Source organism: Crocuta crocuta, unplaced genomic scaffold (assembly GCF_008692635.1).
Source record: "Crocuta crocuta isolate KB4526 unplaced genomic scaffold, BGI_CrCroc_1.0 scaffold172, whole genome shotgun sequence".
Taxonomy (NCBI): domain Eukaryota; kingdom Metazoa; phylum Chordata; class Mammalia; order Carnivora; family Hyaenidae; genus Crocuta; species Crocuta crocuta.
The window spans coordinates 3,177,130-3,197,990 of NW_027528872.1; the positions used below are offsets into that span (position 1 = coordinate 3,177,130).

The 20,861-nt window shown below is 50.0% G+C and overlaps 1 protein-coding gene across 1 annotated transcript in view; it reads left to right on the forward strand.

Moving 5' to 3' along the window:
• ADAMTS8 (ADAM metallopeptidase with thrombospondin type 1 motif 8) overlaps nucleotides 1-17,498 on the forward strand; it is a 38,048-nt gene extending 20,550 nt beyond the window's left edge. The window contains 8 exon segments of the mRNA XM_077756506.1: nucleotides 5,577-5,816; nucleotides 6,617-6,752; nucleotides 7,431-7,598; nucleotides 8,559-8,860; nucleotides 11,233-11,416; nucleotides 13,810-13,982; nucleotides 14,104-14,279; nucleotides 16,301-17,498. Of these exon segments, the coding sequence (XP_077612632.1) occupies nucleotides 5,577-5,816; nucleotides 6,617-6,752; nucleotides 7,431-7,598; nucleotides 8,559-8,860; nucleotides 11,233-11,416; nucleotides 13,810-13,982; nucleotides 14,104-14,279; nucleotides 16,301-16,871 (1,950 nt within the window). The 3' untranslated portion in view covers nucleotides 16,872-17,498.
• Nucleotides 17,499-20,861: the final 3,363 nt, after the last annotated feature.

Consider the following 20,861-nt stretch of genomic DNA (forward strand, 5'->3'; position numbering starts at 1 on the left):
GCTCAGACCCATCTCCCCAAAATAGAATCCAGTTCTTTATAAGTAAATCTCCAAGGAGTCTCCCTAGAGACTTCATTTGCACAGATGGAAGGCACTTTGGGGTGTCTTAGCAGCCAGGGGCGTAAGGTAAAGCTGAAGAGATTTTACTCCCTTGAGGGCTTGCATTTCCTCATCTGTGAAGCCAGGCACCTGGACTAGGTCATCAGTGCTAATGTAAGCATCAGTGAGGCTGCTTCGCGAGGAGTCTTCTAGAAAATTCAGCACATCATGGGGAAACCATTCTCTGAGTGCATTCAATTTGCACAATGGTTTGTATGCATCACCTCAGCGGAAATAGCTATGAGGGAGGCAGAGGAAAAAGATTCGGCTCACAGGGAATCTGTGACTTTCTCAAGGTCACATAACTAGTAAGCGGCAGGACTGGGTCACAACCTAAGTCTCCTGAACCTGAGTGCAGCTCTCTTTTTTATTGTGCCATGAGGTTTCGTTAGCATGAGGGTGTATGACTCTGTGGCTCTGCTTACCCCCAACACTTGTCCACACTGTGGGAATGGATCATTGAATCCAGCAGTCCCAAGATGCCCAGCCAAAGTGGGAGGCCCTATCCTGGGAAGAAACCACCTTTAAGGCCAAGGGAAGGAATTAGCCATGCTGGAAGCTGGTCACACTGTTAAGTGACAATGAAGTTTTCCAGAACTCCGTACACTTGAGTTCACTTAATCCCTTGACAGAAGGGCCACCCCCCTCTTACCCCGCCACCTCCCACCTTCTTATCTGGTTTCAGAGTTAATGAGCTCAGACAAAGGGGGCTTTCTGAAAGGAGGGACCACCTCGGAAGAGGCCATTAACTCTGTCTGCATCGGGCTGCTGCTGATTGTTCCCTGGACAAAGCTGGAGCTGGAGTGCAGTGAGGGGTGGGCTGAGGCGAGCCCCACACTCGGGCCAAGAAATCCATCCTGCCAGTGCATCAGCTGCCAACTGAGCTCTGAATTCTCTGCTTAGGAGGGGGAGTCCTGGAAGTGGCACTCACCGTCCCCAGAGAAGACCAGAGGACGCCCAAGATGTCAGGCTACCAGCAAGGGATTTCAGGAAATCGTTAAGTCCTAGCGATGCCATCTCCCCCTTACCCATATCCCCTGGGACAATGTCTCCCACAGCCCACCTATCCCAGTGTGTCCAGCACAATCCCCACTTGGGCCTGTTCTGGCATGATTATTAATAGCATCATCTTCACTCTCAAAAGTGTCCTGGTTTGGATAATAACAGAAGCAGACACATTCCCCACTGGCCTATGTCCCCCCTGAAGATGGGGGAAAGGCAAGTGTTATATCCCAGGTGAATTATGTTCTCCTTGCAAGAGAAGGAGTCTCTTCCAAGAGTGATCAACAATCTGAAGTTTTTCCTCAAAGAAAATGCTTTAATATTCAAAGGGCTTTGATTTGCCACTTCCGCATCCCCGGGTGTAGACAATGCCAGGGATAAGCTCGCTTGCTGGCATGCTTTGGGTTTGTTTTGGCTATGCTGTCCCTGTCCTTGCAGCAGCCAGGGTAGGCGGCGGTGTGGTAAGAGCACATAACTTCGAAGGGTAATCAAAATGACTGAGTGTTCTCGAGCAAGTTACCAATTTCTCTGCACCTTGATTTTTTCACCAGCAAAATAGGAACGGTTATATCGATGTCCTAGCATTGCCTTGAGGATACAATAAAATAGAGAGAGCACCTGACCTAGTGCCTAACACATAGTAGGTGCTCAACAAAGAGGAATTAATACCAGAGCTGCCTTTGGTGATGGCATTTGTCAGGAGGTCAGTATGGTCACATGCCTTCATAGCCAGCCCACTGCCGTGTTGGCTCCACTGTCCCACGCAGCAGGGAGGCCCTCCTTTCCAGCTTGCTCAGCTCAGAGTGTTTAAGCTTGACTTCCTGTGGTTCCGGTAAGTGCGTATACCTTTGGAGAAGGGACCTGGCCCCTTTTTGTTTTGTTTTGTTTTCTGGGTTTTTTTTTTAAATGTTTTTTTTATTTATTAGAGAAAGAGAGAGAGACAGCACGAGTAGGGGAGGGGAAGAGAAAAAGGGAGACACAGAATCCGAGCAAGCTCCAGGCTCTGAGCTATCAGCTCAGCCAGACGCTGGGCTTGAACTTAACGAACTGCGAGATCATGACCAGAGCTGAAGCGGAAAGCTTAACTGACTGAGCTACCCAGGTGCCCTGTCCCATGCTGTTTTGAGAACAAGGAGCTATGAAGGACATCAGTGCAGGACCCTCTCTCTTCTCCACTTGCTTCTTTACTCTCTTTTGCTTCTCCCCCACCTCCTCGGCAGTCTGGGGCTATAGGGAGATCCCCAGGAGGAAAAGCATGGCACTGGTTGCTGAGCTCAGAGGGTTTCCATGTTGCTGCGCTTCCCAGCCTTGCCTCTCCCAGGGGTGCAGCAAGGAAAAGCAGTGGGACCCACAGTGTGAAGAGCAAATGAGCCAAGCAAAGGGATGACATTCAGAGCAGAAGAAGCTACTGGAAATGCATTTGGCCCAGTCCAGTCCCCTGGACTCCCATTGCACTTGGCTTTGGCTGCCATGGGAGCTCTGGGGGAGGAATCTCCTTGTTTGTATCGCTAAGAATCAAAGAGTGCTATGTCTCAGCCTAGCTGACTAGGGTGTTTCTTTCTCTTTTTCAGGTCCTAGGGGCACTTGTGGAGAAGGAGACCCCCTAGAAAATGCCCCGCCTTTTTCCCAATGAGAATTAAGGGCATGAGGTCCCCAGGTTATGCAGGAGTAGGGATGTTGGACCAGCCCTGGCCAGGCTGGTCATGGGCTCCCACCTACCTGACATGGTTGTTGGAGGTCATCTGCTGTGCAGGGGCCCCCACGCCACCAGGGACACCATCTTGTCCACATTCTTCAGCAAGTAGCCCACACTTGTGTGGTGTGCAGAGAAGTATAAATAGACACCGGGTGGTGGAGTGAGCCATCTGACCTTCTCCTTCACTGGCTCCCAAGCCTTCTCTCTGTGGGACTATAAGTTGGGCCTGGCCTTTTGCCTAGGGTACTGGCTGAGAATCAGAGGCTCACAGGACTGGCAGCCAACCCCACCTCCCCAGGTCCTTCCCCCTAGGTAACTGTACGAGGCACTACAAATGTCAGGCTTTCCTGCCACAGTTTCTTAGAGAAGCTAACAGTGGGGACAGTAGTGCCTCCCATCTCCAAAGGCTCAGCGAGATGAGAGAAGGGGAGGACCAGGATTTGCGATCTTAACAGAAACACTGGACCACGTAGTTTTTGTAGCTCTCCATAGGAACTTGTAGCAATGGAAATTATCTTCCGAAATAGCAACCAGAAGGACATCCAAATGCTCTCAAGTCTAACCCGCTGCCTTGAAAGAAAATGGCTCTCAAGCCTGCTCAGCCCCAGTTAGTGCCTGGAGAAGATTGCTGTGAGCTCCCTGAACTGCAAAGGAGGAGACTCCCTGAAAATATTAGTGTCGGGAAGCCTCCACTGATGCCTCACCCCCTCCTTTGTGCACAAATATACACCCGTGTGCCTTTGGTTTTCCCTGGGGATGCGGCTGGCGCGTGGTCCCTGCTCAGCTGCGTTGCCCGAGAGCCCCAGTCTGAACTGGTCAGCTTGGGAACACAGACCCTCCTTAAACCTCAAGCCTTCCAGGACCAATGCTGAGCAGCTGGCATCTTGTATTAACGCCTCCTTTGTAAGACCTCATCTTCCCAATTTTGAGATTGTGAAATTGGGACTCAAAAGGAAGAAATCTTGTAAGGAGAGTTGCAGGTTGCCTCTGAATAAATCCCAGGGCTTGGTCCCTGGCCCATCAGATTTGACCTTTCCTAGGGCAAGAGCGCAGGAGACTCTGCTCCCTGGAAGCAGCGAAAGCCTGGCCAGGAAGCAGCCTCAGCAAGCTCCCATTCCTCAGCCCTCACCCCCAGTTGCATAATGATGTGATTGCTTTTTTCCCTCAGGAATCCAGCTCCAGGAGCAAGTGCCAAGTTTCAGCTTTGCTGATAAGATGTTTACATCAGCCTAAACATAGCTGGAGTGCTTGACACGCTAAGGAACCTGCCAACCCCTGTTTGTAGGGCTTACAAAATACCTGGCTCATTGCCTGAGAGGTGAACAGACAGATCCCATTCACAAATAATGGGATTTGTCTGGAACTCCCACACATGGCCTCAACTGACAGAATGTCCCTCTTTAGCCTTTCACCCTTCTCTCCCATCCTTCCACTCCTACCTTCCAGACCAGAGGAGAGGAAAAAAAAGAAAGGCTTAAGGGAGACGGTGCTCTAGGGAACAGGGGGCAGGGCACACGAATGGCAGGCTCGGCTGGCCACACTCCTGGCTGAAAGCACGTGTGCCTTTGCCCCCTTTCTCTTCTGCACAAGAATCCAAGAGGACTCACTTCTAGAGGTCCCTGAAGCAAGAGAGTGAGCTCCATCTGGCTGCCTCCAAAGCCTTGGGAGCAGCCCAGGGATAGGACAGAGGCCAAGCAATGATGTGGACCCCTTCAGCTGGCCTGGGCAGAACTGGAGGCAGGTGTGATCCTAAGTGCCTGGGTCTCATTAGGTCCCCTGACTTCTCTCAAGCCCCTGCAGAAAAAAGCGATTAAACCTTGCGGGATTGTCCAGAAAGCAATGGTCGAGCACTGGGAAACTTCACGCAAAGAATGTAGACCTCAGAGACAGACATGCTTGGGCTGGTGTCCTGGCGTTAAGAGCTGTGTGACCTTAGGCAGCTTATTTAACTTGTGTGAACCTCTACTTCCTCATTCATGAAATGGGGGTGACAACGGGTACTGCACAGAGTTAGCATGAGCATTGAATGAGGTGTGGGTCCAGTGACTGGTCCAGACTAGCTCTTATCAGTAGTGATTATGGGAGCAATCTGCAGGCTAGCAGTGCCCATCCTGAAGAGTACAAGTTACCCCAACAGGCACCAGGAAAATACTCGACTAGATTCTAAGGGACACATTCTACTAACCTTGAACACGCAAATAATTGCTTCTGGGCTGAGAACAGAGAGGGGATGGGGTGGCTGGGGCTGGCATGGAGGCGGTTGATGTCAACATTAAGGCAGAATAACCAGTGTAGTCCAATAGGACTTTCTGTGATGATGGAAATCTTCTCTCTGCTGAGTTTAATACAGAAGCCTTGAGCTATAGATGGCTACTGATGTACTTGAACTGTAGCCAGTGTGACAGAGGAACTGTAATTTTAATTTTAATGAATTTTAACTAAGTTTAGATTTACGGAGCCACCTGTGGCTGGCTGGTCACGATGTTAAATGCACAAGCTTTAAACCCAGGCCAACTGGGTTCAAATGCTGGCAGCACACTCATTAGCTTTGTGATTATGGGCCAGTTCTGAGCCTCAATTTTCTTACCTTGTAAAATAAAGGGAAATAATGCTAGGGCCTCAGGGGTTTTGTGAGTCTTCAGCAACATGCGTCATATCCAGCACTCAGCACAGAGCCTGGCACATGGAACACATGGTGGGGGGGGGGGCAGTAGTGGTGGGCAGGCAATGGGCCAGGAGATTTAACCCTCCCCTCTACCTGCTCCCTTCTTCCCAACAGAACCACATCCTGACCCTAATGTCTGTGGCAGCCCGAATCTACAAGCACCCCAGCATTAGAAACTCCATCAACCTGATGGTGGTAAAAGTGCTGATTGTGGAAGATGAAAGGTGGGGCCCGGAAGTGTCTGACAACGGTGGCCTTACCTTGCGTAACTTCTGCAACTGGCAGCGGCGTTTCAACCAGCCCAGTGACCGGCACCCAGAACACTTTGACACAGCCATTCTGCTCACCAGACAGGTCTGTGGGCTGGCTCCAGAAACCCCAGGGAGGAAGGGAAGCGGGATGGGCGGATCAAAAGGGAGGGCCACTAAGGCCGGCCCAAACATGGGAAATGTCTCCCTGCTGGCCCCAGCTGGACGCCAGGAGCCTCGTGTGTGCAACGATGAGGGGGAGGTCATGAGGACAAGTGTGAGGTATTTGCAGGGGAAGGACAGGAATCTTGTAAGGGCCCTTTTCCAAAAGTTTGTGACCAGCTGTCCGCTGAGGTCATAACAAGAGGAAGTGTGCTCAAACTGCCCAGTAAGAGACCGGGAGTTGGAATGAAGAGAGGAGAGCCATCTGCAGCGGCTGTGAAACACAGAGGCAGGTAACCGGAGATCTGGTAACCTCCAAATCAGGAGCCTGCTCTCCTCTCTGGTACGAGTGAAACAGAGAGCTTCCCAAAGGCTGAAGAGTCTAATAACATGTGCCAGGTCCTTTCGACGCCTTCAGTCCTCACAGCGGCCTCACAAAGCCCCATTTTACAACTGAGGAAACTGAGGCACGGGTCAGCCACACAGTGGTAGCGCCCATACTCAAGCCTACGCAGTCTTGCTGCAGGGTCAGTACTCATAACCCCTGCGTAACCTTGCCTCCCAAAACCAGCTGGCTCCAGGACATACCAACATAGAAAAAGAAACAGGCTTCCCACCCGAGTGGCCTTTGTGAAGAAATAGGGCCTTTGGCTGAAAAATTTTCCTTCAACTCAGGAAGAGCAGAAATAGGAGGATTTTCTGTTTGATGTCTGTTCTCACGCCCTCGCTCTCTCCGCCAAGCAGAACTTCTGTGGGAAAGAGGGCATGTGTGACACCCTGGGTGTGGCGGACATTGGCACAATCTGTGACCCCAACAAGAGCTGCTCCGTGATCGAGGATGAGGGGCTCCAGGCAGCCTACACTCTGGCCCACGAGCTAGGTAAGACTTGCCATGCCACCCCTACTGTACTGTGTCAGAGGGAACTGCCTCTTCCAAATCCAGGCCAGCCCAGGGTCTAAGGAATGCAGCTCTCACACATGGCCAGGTTCTACTCAGAATTTTGATAGACTTGATTATATGCAGATAGATACTGTGCTTTCTCCATTGCTACCCTGAGCATGAGGCCACAATATTAAAATAGGGTCTTGGACCATCAGCAGAGGTCACCAGGAAAATGCCAAACCAAGCAAATGCTCGGGTCGAGTTGCAATGCTTTGCCTAGGCTAAGTGGTTAAATCTCTGGGAAGATCCGTTGCAGAGAGAGTGCTGTATGAGCAAGCGAATCCTTGAGGTACGTGTGAATTTGGTACGGGTTGAGGCAGAAAATGAAAGGACATCAGTGTTCCTCAGTACTCTGAGAAATCTTCCTGGGAGAGAAAAGCCCAGAGGAAAGCCTGAAACAAAAATCGTTAAGGAACAGGGGCATGGCTGTTCCCATGAGGAGCTGGGGTAACTGGTTAGCCCCTGAGACGCCTTCTTCTGTTAGCAGAGGGTGGCTGTCTTGCAAGAGAGGGGAGAGGTGCTGGGCCTTACGGGGAGCCCTCAGGGAGGGGCAGAGCGGGGTGGAGGGCAGCGGAGGCCCGTTAACGGTGAACTTCAGGTCTCTCTTCATCCCAGGGCACGTCCTCAGCATGCCCCACGACGACTCCAAGCCCTGTACCCGGCTCTTTGGGCCCATGGGCAAGCACCACATGATGGCACCCCTCTTCGTCCACCTAAACAAAACGCTGCCCTGGTCTCCCTGCAGTGCCATGTACCTCACGGAGCTCCTGGATGGCGGGCACGGTAAGTGTCCCTCCAGCTTCTCCCTGCTTCTTTCTGGCCAGCTGCTGGTGGTTGAGGTCTGCCCGGCCCGCCTCCTCGATTACTAGATTGCCGTTGGCACCTGCGCTGTTTCTCGCTGAGCTCCTTCACAAAGCATCAGAGACACTTAGGACAAAAAAAACCCAGAGGTATGATCCTCACCCAACGTGCCGTGCCATGGCAGGCTAACCATCCCCGCAGAGCATGCTCTTCCTTTCCCCTATCTTCCGGTGGCCAGCGTGCTGGGCTAATGTAGATGATGTCACTGAGCAGGTAGAACTAGCCTGAGAAGGTTTTTCTGGAGGAGGTGGGCTTGAACAGAGCTCAAAGGGAAAGAAGAATGTAGTACAGAGAAGAGAAGAGAGTGTCCAGGCCGGAGAGACAGATCGTGTGGCAGCTTAGAAACGGCAAAGAGGCAGGGAACGGGTGGTGTGAGAGCAAGGGCCCGGGGGCGTGGGGGAGGGGTGGCGTGCCTGGTTGAAACAGTTTGACTTATTGGGCAAAAAGCCCTGAAAACAATTTATTCGCGGTTGCTCTCGCTGAAGAAGATAAGGACAGCTATGATACAAAAATAATAGATTATCCAAACATCAATCCTTTGGCTTGATTTCGCATGCCATGGTTTTTGAGAGCACCTTCACATCCCCAATTATACGTGATGTAGTATGACAGCTGGCTTTCCCGAGGTGCACACTGAATGTAAGTACGATGTTCTGGATGACAACAACACAAAAATTCAATCCTAGCAAAATTTTTACTACTGCTAGTCAAAAATGCGATAGGCTCATATTGATGATTGAGTGTTGATGGTTTTTAGCTTGTGATCAAAGAAAGTAGTGACTGGTCCTTAAACCCCAGCAATAATGTGGGAGGCCACCAAGAGCTGAGAGAGGGAAAGTCCTGCATCTCATTCTTGTTCCTCTGCTTTCCTTCATTTCTCAGGAGACTGTCTACTGGACGCCCCCACTTCGGCCTTACCCCTCCCGACAGACCTCCCAGGCCGCAGGGCCCTCTATGAGCTGGACCAACAATGCAAGCAGATCTTTGGGCTGGGTTTCCGCCATTGCCCCAACACCTCTGCACAGGACATCTGCGCCCAGCTTTGGTGCCACGTGGATGGCGCCGAGCCCCTTTGCCACACGAAGAACGGCAGCCTGCCATGGGCTGATGGGACGCCCTGTGGGCCTGGGCACCTCTGTTGGGATGGCCGCTGTCTGCCTGAGGAGGAAGTGGACAAGCCCAAGGTGAGGGACGGCCACTTGGTGGTGTGGGAGGATGGGGAGGGGGAGGCTGTTTTCAAGGAGGAAACCACACTTGAGGGCCATGAACTGTGAGACTTTGGGCCAGGCTGCAACCGTGACTTCCAAGTAGAATTACTCATCTTTTAATAAACAAAGCAAAGCATATTTACCCAAATTCAAGAGGAACCCTTCAAGGCTGTACTCTCGAATGACAGATGGTGGCAGATTGATGACGCCACCAGTGCTTAGGGCATTTTGGGAACTCTCCCTTGGTAATTGCTTTGAGGTTAACTTGAAGGCTTGTGAGGAATGGTGATAGGTATGAAGCATTCCAGCACAAAGACCAGAATGTCGCCATTCAATAAAGAGAGGCCATCATGAATTCCATTACAAACAGAGTAATAGCAGGAGAGGAACATTCAATCAAGAACTGAGGAAAAAATATCCATATCCTACCCATGCCCGAGCTGCATTCATAATTAGAGGTCAGGAGAATGAGATTAGTTGTGAATATTCCATACTCAGGAGGGGAGAAGGAATCAAAGCTGTCTCTGACCAGGCAGAGAAAACTTGGCCTAGGACATAGTAAACTTAGAAGAAAAACCAAGGCAATGCCAGCAAGAGTTTTTAAATGATTCCCTTCTTTGCCCTGCTCTTAATACTTCCAAACCGTGAGGCTGATCACATTTCTCTTACTGCGAGTCACTGAGCCCTGCCTATGAAACAGCATCCGCTGAGTTTTGCAGCCTGGTCCCAGCCCAGCACTGAATCACCGGGGTGGGGGTGGGGGGTGGCCTGAGCGCTCACTGTCCAGAAGGACTATCTCCTCAGTGGCATGTCCTTTGTCCTGAGGCTCATGAGCTGGCTTGGGCCAGGTTAGCCATGCTCTTTCTAAGCTCGAACCAGGGCAGGATTCATAGATTCATCCTCAGCCACTTCTCATCCTCCCCATTCAGACGCTGAGCTTCTCTTCTAGGTACTGACCCCCTCCCTCACCCCCCAATAGCATGTGCTTCATACATTACTGAGGGGAGGGGAGGGGGGTCTGTCCAACATTCCCCAGCAGCAGAGCCAAGCTCAATGCAGGGGGACTTTGACAAGGAATGATCATGGGATGATGTTGATCATCTGTTTTTAAGGACAGAGAACACTTCATAAAACACTATACGACAGAATCATAAGTATGTAAAGTAATCATATCTTTATGATTATTCAGAGCAAAAGTGTAAGAAGTTATCAGTGAAAATCACATCAGTGGTTTTATTTGGGTAGTGTTTTTAAAACGTTTTTAAATGTTTATTTCTTTTAAGAGAGAGAGAGAGAGACAGAGTGTGAGCAGGAGAGGGGCAGAGAGAGAAGGAGAACACAGAATCCAAAGCAGGCTCCAGCCTCTGAGCTGTCAGCACAGAGCCCAATGCGGGGCTCAAACTCACAAACTGCGAGATCATGACCTGAGCTGAAGTCAGACACTTAACCGACTAAGCCACCGGGGCGCCCTGGGTAGTGTGTCTTCCTTTTTTTTTTTTTTAAGTGCTATTTTCTTTTTTATACTTTACTGGGGTTTCCACTTTTTACACAAGTAAATAGGACATTTTTAAGAATTATTTCCCTTCTGAAAACCCTATGAACCCATCAAAGGCACAGCTCTCTGTTCTTACAGGTTGATTGTTAAAGATAGAAGCCACTCTATTTCCCGGGCATTTTCCTACCACTGGAACTGGCAGCTGGTAGTCAGATAGCAACAGCTCCCCGCAATTACTCCTTTAAACCGGGACTTCCCAACCTCTGCACTGGAGACATTCGGAGCTGCCTAAGTCCTGGTTGTGAACGGGCTGTCTTCTTCATTGCTGGATGTTCATTGTTGGATGCCCATTGTTGGGTGCCCATTGTCGGGTGTTCATTGTTGGGTCTCATTGTCGGATGTTTATTGTGAGATGTTTAGCGGCACCCCATCTTCTTTCCACGAGAGGCCAGCAACATATGCCCTCCCCAGGTGTGGCAACTAAAATGTCTTCTAACATCGCCAAATATCTCTAGAGGATAAAACTGGCCCAGGTGGAGAACTGCTGCGTTAGACCCAACCTTATTCCCATAAAATGTTGTTTCATTCAACAACTAATGCCAAGCACCTTACTAATGGCAAGACACGGGGGAGCCAGCCGTGAACAAGTCCTGCACAGCCTCCATGTTCAAGAAGACAATAGCCAAGCAAACCACAGAGTCATTAAACAAGTGATTAGGGCAGTTTGCTGAACAACACCCCCCCAGTAGGAGCATGACTAGATGAGGAGGTCAGGGCCATGGCCCCCTGTTACCCTGACAGCTGAGGCCTCCTCACCTCTTCTCCTGATTCACTGTGGCCTTGTGTGTTGTAGGCTGTAGTGGATGGAGGCTGGGCCCCATGGGGACCCTGGGGAGAATGTTCCCGGACCTGCGGAGGAGGAGTACAGTTTTCACATCGTGAATGCAAGGACCCTGAGCCTCAGAATGGAGGAAGATACTGCCTGGGTCGGAGAGCCAAGTATCAGTCCTGCCACACAGAGGAATGCCCCCCTGATGGTAATCACCACTGATGGCCACTGCTGTTGTCACTGCAGCAGATCCCCAGACAAGAAGTAGGGTGGGTCTCCTGGGATGCAGAGCGTTCCTGTGATCCAGATATAAATGGACTCTGCAAGACACCAAGTTTTAGGGCAAAGCTTAGTGGCCTCTAGACAGCTCTCACTTGGGCTGGGAGGGCATAGCAAAGTCAAGGAAAGAAATAGCCCTTGTCTTCCAAGATGTGGAAATAGAGGATGTCATTACCAACCAAACTCATTCAGGGGTTTGGGGGGAGCTCTGCAGAGGGGCTAGCGTCTAGGATACTAATCCTCCTGGAGGCATCTGAACCCTCATCTGTGTGCAGAATAGAAGTGTTTTCCAAAGCAACTGTCAGAGCCAAACCTCCACTGTCTTTCCAGCCAACATTCAGCCCAGGGCGGAGGGAGGGTTTCTGAATCTGATTCTACTGCACATTCCTTCTGAGAAGAGTTGCCCATCTTCCCCAGGGGCCATGGCAACTGCCTGATGGAACCTTGCCAGGGAGCAGCACCACCTCTACCTCCCTTTGGCATATATTCCTGCCCCCTAGTTCCCACTAGAAAGCACACACATTAACTCAGAGGCAGCAGAGGTAGCAGCAGAACTGGTGAGAAGGAATTATTAGACGTTTTTCCCCACCATCCCATCCAACTCCCCCTTGTGCAGATCCAGGGAATATTGGCAGGCAGCAAACGACAAGCAGAGTTTCAAGGGAGATTCATCCAAGTGCAAAGACTCACTGACATTGGGTTGGTGTCTAATGAGGGAATCTGTAGGCTTTGCAGTTTTGCAAGACAGGAGGGATCAGCAATGGCATGAGGCTCTCGAAATTTTGCCCTGGAATCATGAGAATTTGCCTGGCATATGGGGTAAAGAGAAAGGAGAGGGGATGAATATAAAGCACAAGGTAGACATGGACAGTAGGTGATAGTATGGTCTCAAGATGCACAAGGGTCAGCCTTCTCATTCAAGTGGTTTTTAGTGCCTCTTGTGTGGCTCCAACTATAATAGGTGTTATAAATGACATTTTAAAAACACACAATGCATGTCCTCAAAGGACTTGCGGTCTAGTTAGAGATCCACATGCCTTTTACAAAACAATTAAAGCCTAATCTATGAGGCCTGGACCCCTAGGCTTCTGAAGAATTCAGAGCAAGGAAAAGCCTGAGCTAGTCAGAAGCTTCACAGGGAGTTAGGGCTGAGCAGGGCCTGGACAATGGAGATGGTAGCGAAGTGAAGGACGATGTGTGCAGATGTGTGCCAGGGAGGAGATGAAGAGGTTTGAGAGGGGCTAGGATTTGCTCAGGTGGAGTCAAGCAGCATACTAGCACTTCAAGGCTACACAACAAACGTGAAATGTGAAAGCTAAAAATGTGCCAGCTGTCCGTCAGGGAAGCTTTTTGAAACACCAGACCACTCAGGTGCATTGAATCAGAATCTCAGGAGTAGGACATGGCCATTTGTGTTATGAAAAGTATCTACAGGCCATGCAGATATGCAACGAGGGTGGAGAACCTCAGTAGTAAGAGCAGGTTTAATTTCAGGATTGTGGCGTTAAAAAAAAAAAAAAAGTGTTACTTCTGACAGATTGTTCTGGAAGCAGCATGCAGCAGGATTGGAGAGGAGGCTGGGCACTAGGTCTCACATGAAACTGCAATGCCTCCTCTTGTGGGAGGTAGACTCAGATGGTGAGAGTGGGAAAGAGACACTTAAAATTGCAGATTGTCCTGAATAGAGTGTAGGACTTGACAACAGGTTGGAAATAGTGGATGTAGATGCTCACGCGTTCAGCAGAAGCCCGATTCTAGTGTCACAGCAGAATGTGGTAGTATCCCCAAGTGCAAACTAAACCAGTTAATGGAGGAGCCATATGGGGTCGGGCTTTTGCTGAGCTGGAGGTAATCCCACTACTAGAAATGGAGGTCCCCCCAGAGACACCCAGAATTATAGCAGGTGAGGGACAGGGGCAAGCTCAGAACTAGAGATAGATCCTTGGCCACATGTCCAACGTCACCAAGGAAGTTAGAATAGAGCACTATTAGCAGGGGCCCAAAAATATGCTCCATGGGCATTCAAGCTTCCTTAATTGTCCCCTGTTCCTACTAAGTTTATTCATTTATAAGATAGAATTGGTATCTTCCCCAAATGGAAAGGACATTGATCTCAGAAAGGACATTTATCCTTACCTTGCCACATGGACCTAGATTGGGGGAGTCTAGGAATGTTGAGCCCAGATGACACTGGACCTGTGTCCTGGGATTGGGTCAAAGCCAGGAGGAATAAAGGGGCCCCGAATCCTGGCATTTATGCTGCTGGGTCATCCCTGCTCTAGCAAGCTACGTTACCTCCATACGGTTTCTTACTCTTTGTAGGGAAAAGCTTCAGAGAGCAGCAGTGTGAGAAGTACAATGCCTACAATTACACAGACATGGATGGGAACCTCCTACAGTGGGTCCCCAAGTATGCTGGGGTGTCCCCCCGGGACCGCTGCAAGTTATTCTGCCGAGCCCGGGGGAGGAGTGAGTTCAAAGTGTTCGAGGCCAAGGTGAGAATCCCTCTGGAGCTCAGAACTATGGGTGGGGAGCAGGGTCACCTGGTTTGACCCCACCTGTGGGCTGTCTCTGTGCACACCATGCTCTTTGTTATCCTACCTCTCTCCACTGCAGGTGATCGATGGCACCCTCTGTGGGCCTGAGACTCTGGCCATTTGTGTCCGCGGCCAGTGCGTCAAAGCTGGCTGTGACCATGTAGTAGACTCGCCTAGGAAGTTGGACAAATGTGGGGTGTGTGGGGGCAAAGGCAATTCATGCAGGAAGGTGTCTGGTTCCCTCAACCCCTCCAGGTGAGTGTCACCCATGGTCCTGTGTCTGAGTTCTAGAAGAGCAGGACAGGCTTTAGAATCACATCGGCCTAAGTGTGGACTGTGGCGGCCAGTTAATACGCATGCGGTACTGAGCTGTAGTTTCTCTGTAAAGCATTGGGAGGCCCCCCTATCTCAGAATCACAACAAGTCATGAGATGGGCGGAACGCTTGGCACAGTGACTGACCCGTAGAGAGGATGGTGCCCAGGGGAGCCAGAGGCCCCAAGGATAGGGGGTGTATCAGCTCTGAGTCAACTGGCAATACAGCTATGCTGACTAACCGGGGCCTTGGCCAGAAAGCAGCTCTCCCAGGCCTGTTTTGGGAAGGCTATCTCATCCTACACCTGGTGAGTCCCAACCTTTCTGCAGGTAGATCTTTCAGAAAGGGGCACAAAGGGCGGGGCCGGGGGGGGGGGTGTCTTGGTGACCTTAGGGTTTTCATGAATCTGACAACTCTGGACGCTCTCTTACATCTTAAAGTCATATGTTCATAAAACTCGTATTTAAGTGCTTTCATCCCTGTAGCTTCATTTGATTCCTAAAATAAGGCTATCAGGTGGCCAATACTATTATTCCCCATTTATAGATGAAGAAGCTAAGGCACGAAAAGATCACATGCTGCTCCTAAGGTCACATGACAGCCAGGAAGAGAACCCAAGTGTCTTAATTCCTGGGCTTTTTTTTTCCTGCCGCGGCATACACAATTCCCAGAGAGGAAGGACAAGGACATACGTTACATGGCTGCACTGTGCCCTTCTCTGTCTCTCACTGTCTTTCACCTTATCGAGCTCAGAGAACAGAACCAGCCTACAGCAGACAACTTGGCAGTCTTCAAATTTAAACTCAAAGGATATAGAAAAAAGAAGCATGTGGTGTGGGATATTCAGATATTGAGTCCGTTAGCTAGCTTTCTTAGGCATTAGACATATGGGGCTGTGGATTCTTTCAGAGGTGCCCTAAACTAAGCAGCTAGCCTGAGTGGGTAGCAGAGAACCGACCACCTGTCCTCAATCATCTTTGCTTTCTTCCCAGCCTATGAAACACAAACACTTTTCCCCAGAAAGGAAGAATAAAAACTAAGGTTTCTCCATCCGACATAAAGCCCTAGACCTATAGTAGAGTTAAAACATGTTCCCCGGGGGGCCTGGATGGCTCACGCGGCTAAGCATCCAACTCTTGATTTTGGCTCAGGTCTTGATTTCCTGGTTTGTGAGTTCGAGCCCCACATCGGGCTTCACACTGCTGGTGCAGAGCCTACTTGGGAATCTCTTTCTCTCAGTCTCTTTCTGCCCCTTACCCTCACACACTCATGCTCATTCTCGCTCTCTCTCGCTCTCTCTCTCAAAATAAACTTTAAAAAAAGAAAGAAACACGTTCCCAAACAGCATCCTATCTTCTCAGAAGCACACAGCTCATGCTGTCTCGACACACTGGAAGAAGGCAACTAGAAGCCGCATTTATGACCCCAGCTCCTGCCCTGGGGCCCTTTAACCAAATACAGGGGACCGATTGGCTCTAAGAGGTGGCGTGAGATGTCCATCCTGGTCAGATTCTGGAACGGGTGTGTGGAACAGATTTTTCCACATGGGTTTGAGCTCTGGGTATGAAGGTTGCCAAGCAAAGTTATATACCAATGCAAGGAGCTAAAACTGTTTTTGAGATCTCACTTGAGCCAAGAGTGGCCGAGTTTGGCAGCACTGATACAGCTTTGCAAATCCTTCTGGGATATCTTCCTCTGTGCTGATGTTCAGATCCATACATTTAAACTCCAAGCTTTTGAAACAGAGTTACCAAGCAAAGCAAAAACCCTTGAAAATCCCAATGCGCAGAACATTCCTGTTGGCCTCAGCAGCTAATTTATGAGGAACTTTGGGGCAACTACTTGGATGATTTGCTGGTGGTTTGTGTCTGTCCGCCCTGGTCCAGCATGCTAACTTCCTGAGGCACCGGGCTGGGTAGCCACTGGTCCTAAGGATGTCTGTCTTTCTGTTCCTGTCATAGTTATGGCTACAATGACATTGTCACCATCCCAGCTGGTGCCACTAACATTGATGTGAAACAACGGAGCCACCCAGGGGTCCAGAACGATGGCAACTACCTGGCATTGAAGACTGCTGATGGGCAGTACCTACTCAATGGAAACCTGGCCATCTCTGCCATAGAACAGGACATCTTGGTGAAGGGGACCATCCTTAAGTATAGTGGTTCTATTGCCACCCTGGAGCGGCTGCAAAGCTTCCAGCCCCTGCCTGAGCCTCTGACCGTGCAGCTCCTGACTGTCCCTGGTGAGGTCTTCCCCCCCAAAGTCAAATATACCTTCTTTGTTCCTAATGACGTGAACTTCAGCATACAGAACAGCAAAGAGAGGGCAACCACCAACGTCATCCAGCCGCTGCTCAATGCGCAGTGGGTGCTAGGGGACTGGTCTGAATGCTCCAGCAGCTGCGGAGCTGGCCGGCAGCGGCGGACTGTGGAGTGTCGGGACCCCAACGGCCAGGCCTCCACCACCTGCAATGAGGCCCTGAAACCTGAGGATGTCAAACCCTGTGAAAGCCAGCCGTGCCCGCTGTGATCCAGCAGGGCGGGGCCAGTCTCATGCTCATGGACTTGGGGTGCTGGGGTGCAGACAAAGGTACCCACTGTGGCGACCCTACCTGTGAGGTGGCGTTGCCTACCCAGGCTTGCCATTGCCACGGCCACTCCAATTCGGCATGAATTCACAATGGGGAGAAGAGAACAGGGGCAACAGATCCTAAAGTCTACTATCTGGTGGGTTGGACCTAGTATGGGTTCAGGTAGAGGACATAGGTTAAAAGGTATTAAAAAAAAAAAAAAAAAAAGCACTTATTGACCCAAACAGGAGATTCAGCCTGTTTGCAAAGGACTAGCAGAGTTAAATGGAGAAAAAAGTTTTTCCTATTTGGTTTCCCCGATAAATAATCTACCTCAGAGGGAAAAAATTAGTAAGAGACTTGGAGTATGAGGTTGACGGCTAATGTCAAAGCTCCACAGCTGTGCCCCCGAGCTACCTTCAGAAATGACCTTGACTGTCATCAGTATTAAAATCCATCGCCTAAAGGGCTGCAGAGTTGCAGGACTGTGGAGAGCCGAGGGGTCTCAGGCTGCCACCTGCAGGGGCGGGTCCATTTCAAGTATTTATGCAAATGTGTCTCTGAACTAAAGTGTGATCTTGTGCCAATGCAGTGGTCTGATGTGGTTCAGTATTTCTTTAGAAAGGGCAGAGGACCCAGAGCCCAAGGACGGACGCTAAAACTAGGTCAGGTGACCTTGAACACACACACAGGGAAGCTGGCCCCTTGCCGGATTCTCTTAGGCCTTCCTCCTGCTGAATCCAGCTCATTCAGGCAACTCTTCGTCATAATCTACACCAGTGATTCTCAAACTCAAGCAGGCATCCAGAGGGATTCTTAAAATACAGATTTCTGGGCCCTACCCCAAGAGTTTCTGATTCAGTTGGTCACAGTGGGGACCTGAGAATCTGCCTTTCCAGCAAGTTCCCAGGTGATGTGGAGGCTGCTGGTTTAAGAACCACTGCTCTGCTGGAAATATCCAACTTGGAGGTAACAGTGGCTGTGGGATGCTTCTGGGCTCATTACTCTTGAGGAAGACTATCCCATTCTACTCTGCAAACATACACAGCCTTCCTTTGATATACTGACCAGCCAGAGATACCAGATTCTCTGTGGACTGAGGAAAGCTGAACCCATATTTAAGCACTATCATCCCAATGACCTCAGCTCCTTCTCTCCACATCAGACTTTATTTCCACACTCTTCTGGCCCCAACAACTCGCAATGGTCCTGATCAGCCTTTTCTACATGAACTGCATTCCCCACCTGCTACCTAAACCGTGCCTGAGAGCCCCAGAATCCTGCCTTCCTCTCCGTATCTCCTCACCTCTTCCTGGCTCAGTCTTCCATATAATCTAGTATAGAGGGAACTTAGTCCTTGCTCATAAATGGGTGAGATGAAACAATGCCATCAAGAAGTAACATTCTAGGGGCGCCTGGGTGGCTCAGTCGGTTAAGCGTCCGACTTCGGCTCAGGTCATGATCTCACGGTTTGTGGATTTGAGCCCCGTGTCGGGCTCTGTGCTGACAGCTCAGAGCCTGGAGCCTGTCTTCAGATTCTGTCTCCCCCTCTCTCTCTGACCCTCCCCTGCTCACGCTCGCTCTCTCTCTCAAAAATAAATAAAAAACATAGAAAAGAAGTGACATTCTAGTGAAAAGAAGGACCATATATAAATTCACTTCTTCCCTTTTTTCATCACTTTGACCCCTTCGTCCCTCCCTTTTGCTTTCTCTCAAGATTCCCTCAAATAACTGGTGACATGGGCAGAGAGGATGCTATAGGGAGCACCGGTGTGAATGAGGAAAAGGTGCCCTCTGGGAGGACTCACCCTGGGAGCACGAGACAAAATAATTGGGATTCCGGCCCCTACAGTGCCCTCGGCGGGTCGCTGCTGGTCAGCTCTGTGTGGTGCACATCTCCACACGGAGTTGACCACTTTTTTCCCTGTCTGCTGACTCTAGTGAGTGGGAGGCCAGGCTTACCTAAACATAAACAAGCACACACACACAGGCATGTCGATGACGACTAGTAAAACCAGATTCTTCCTTGCTGTTCACCAGTTTTGTTGAGACTGATGTATGTTTCTGCAACTCCTCATCTCCTTCCGTTTCTCCTCCTCCCTAGAATAACCAAAGCCAAGCGTGTCCCCCATGCACTGCCCAGAGCTGTCCAGCTGTGCCATCCTTACTGCCTGCATCACTAACAGGCACCACGTTTGCCCTGGAGTTCAGCTGGCAGCAGAGCTGCTGATGTGCAAAGCAGAATGGAATCCAGCTTGGCTCTTCCTTGCTGTGTGGGCTCGGCCAGGCTCACAGAATACATACTTGTTTGTGTCTGGAAATTCAACAGCTGCAGTACAGGGACTCAGAAAATAGATCTGCAGAGAGAGCCTACACCATTATTTCCCCTGGCCAACCTCAACCACCCTTTTAGCCCTGAGAAGGGAAGACTACATTTCTTCTGAGAGTTTGCATTTTCCCACTAGTGCTCCTAATCTAGTGCTTGCGAAAGTCCCTAAGGCCCTGACTCGGCAGGTAGCTTGGTCATTCATCTGGATCCTCTAAACACCGGCCAGAAACATTTCAGAGGTGGTACATTAGCATCAAAGTTCATTTCTTTCATCTTTAATGTAAGTGAATCCTTGCCTGGGGTTTATTCTCTGCCCTTTATTCCCCTGTAGCTGACCAGAGGGATTTGTGAATTTATAAAACTATGCGACATTATTGTTTCCCAGCCCATGGCAGCAAACCACCCCCCTTCCAGGAACACTGTCCAGGGGCGATGGGACCATCTTCCCACTAACTCCACATCATGCCCCTCTGATACGTTCGCTAGGCTCTTCGTGTTTAGGGTTTTTAACCAAGTAGACTGTTCCTCTCTCCAAGCATCCAAACATGTAGTTCTTCTTGCTTTCCTCTGGATCCCTCTTCATTTTTCCCAAGGGTTCCCCCTCCCCCACCACAATGAAAGAGGAAAAAAGGAGATGAACAATAGGAAAGTTCTTAAGAGTATGTTGGCTTTTGCTTTGTCATGATATTTTCAGCTTCTGGTCCAGGGCAAGTAAGGAGAAAGGCTTTGTCACCACTGCATTCTTGAGTCTGTAAAGTGGTAAGGCAATATGCTTTCACACATAGCCCAGGCCTCCCAGGGTCTGAGTCTCCCCTGGTTGTAGGAAGAGGGTTACGAGCCTACAGCAACCTCTGCTCTACATGCTCTGCCTCAGATCACCAAGACCCTCCAGGAAGCAGCCATGTCCCCTTCACTGTTGGAAATAAGATATGGTTTGTAAGAGTGAACAGAAATGTGGAACCTACCAAAGAGAATCAGATGTAGTATCACTCTTAGGTTTCCAGATTTCTGCTGCCACAGCCTCACCACTTCCTTGTGTCGCTTCAGTCATCGAAGCTAAATTACTGAACACACAGCCCAAACGAAACATGAAGTTGGATAAGCACGAGGAAGACGAAGAAGGCAACATCTTAGGCAAGGTTAAGCTACTGTCCCCAACACCTGTCCTTCTCCGCCCTGACTTTGCTCTGTGTAGAGCAGGAGAAGATGTCCTAAGTAAAGGGAAGTGTACACATGCCAGCATGCCACACCCCCAAGACGCTGTCCATGGGCACCAGGACAGGAGGCAGAGGAAAGGAGGGACGCAGCTGCACTCTTGCCCTTGAGAAATACAAACAGGTTTGCTCACTTTGGGTGGCCCTTGGCTGCAGAACAGTATGTCTACAAGAAAGCTCCCTTCTGGCACAGCATGTTTTCCTGTAGTCCTTCAAGAAAGCTGCGTGTGGAATGTGAGAGACCGAAGTCACTCACCTAAGCTGACATTTTTGCTGGTTCAATTTAGATAATCATGCAAGTGATATACTGTGGTCATATTGGCCTTACATGTGTAAAAATCCTAGATGGCACAAAATAACACACTGCGGGGGAGCTAAATATTGAAGCGCTGACTGAGCAGAGTGCT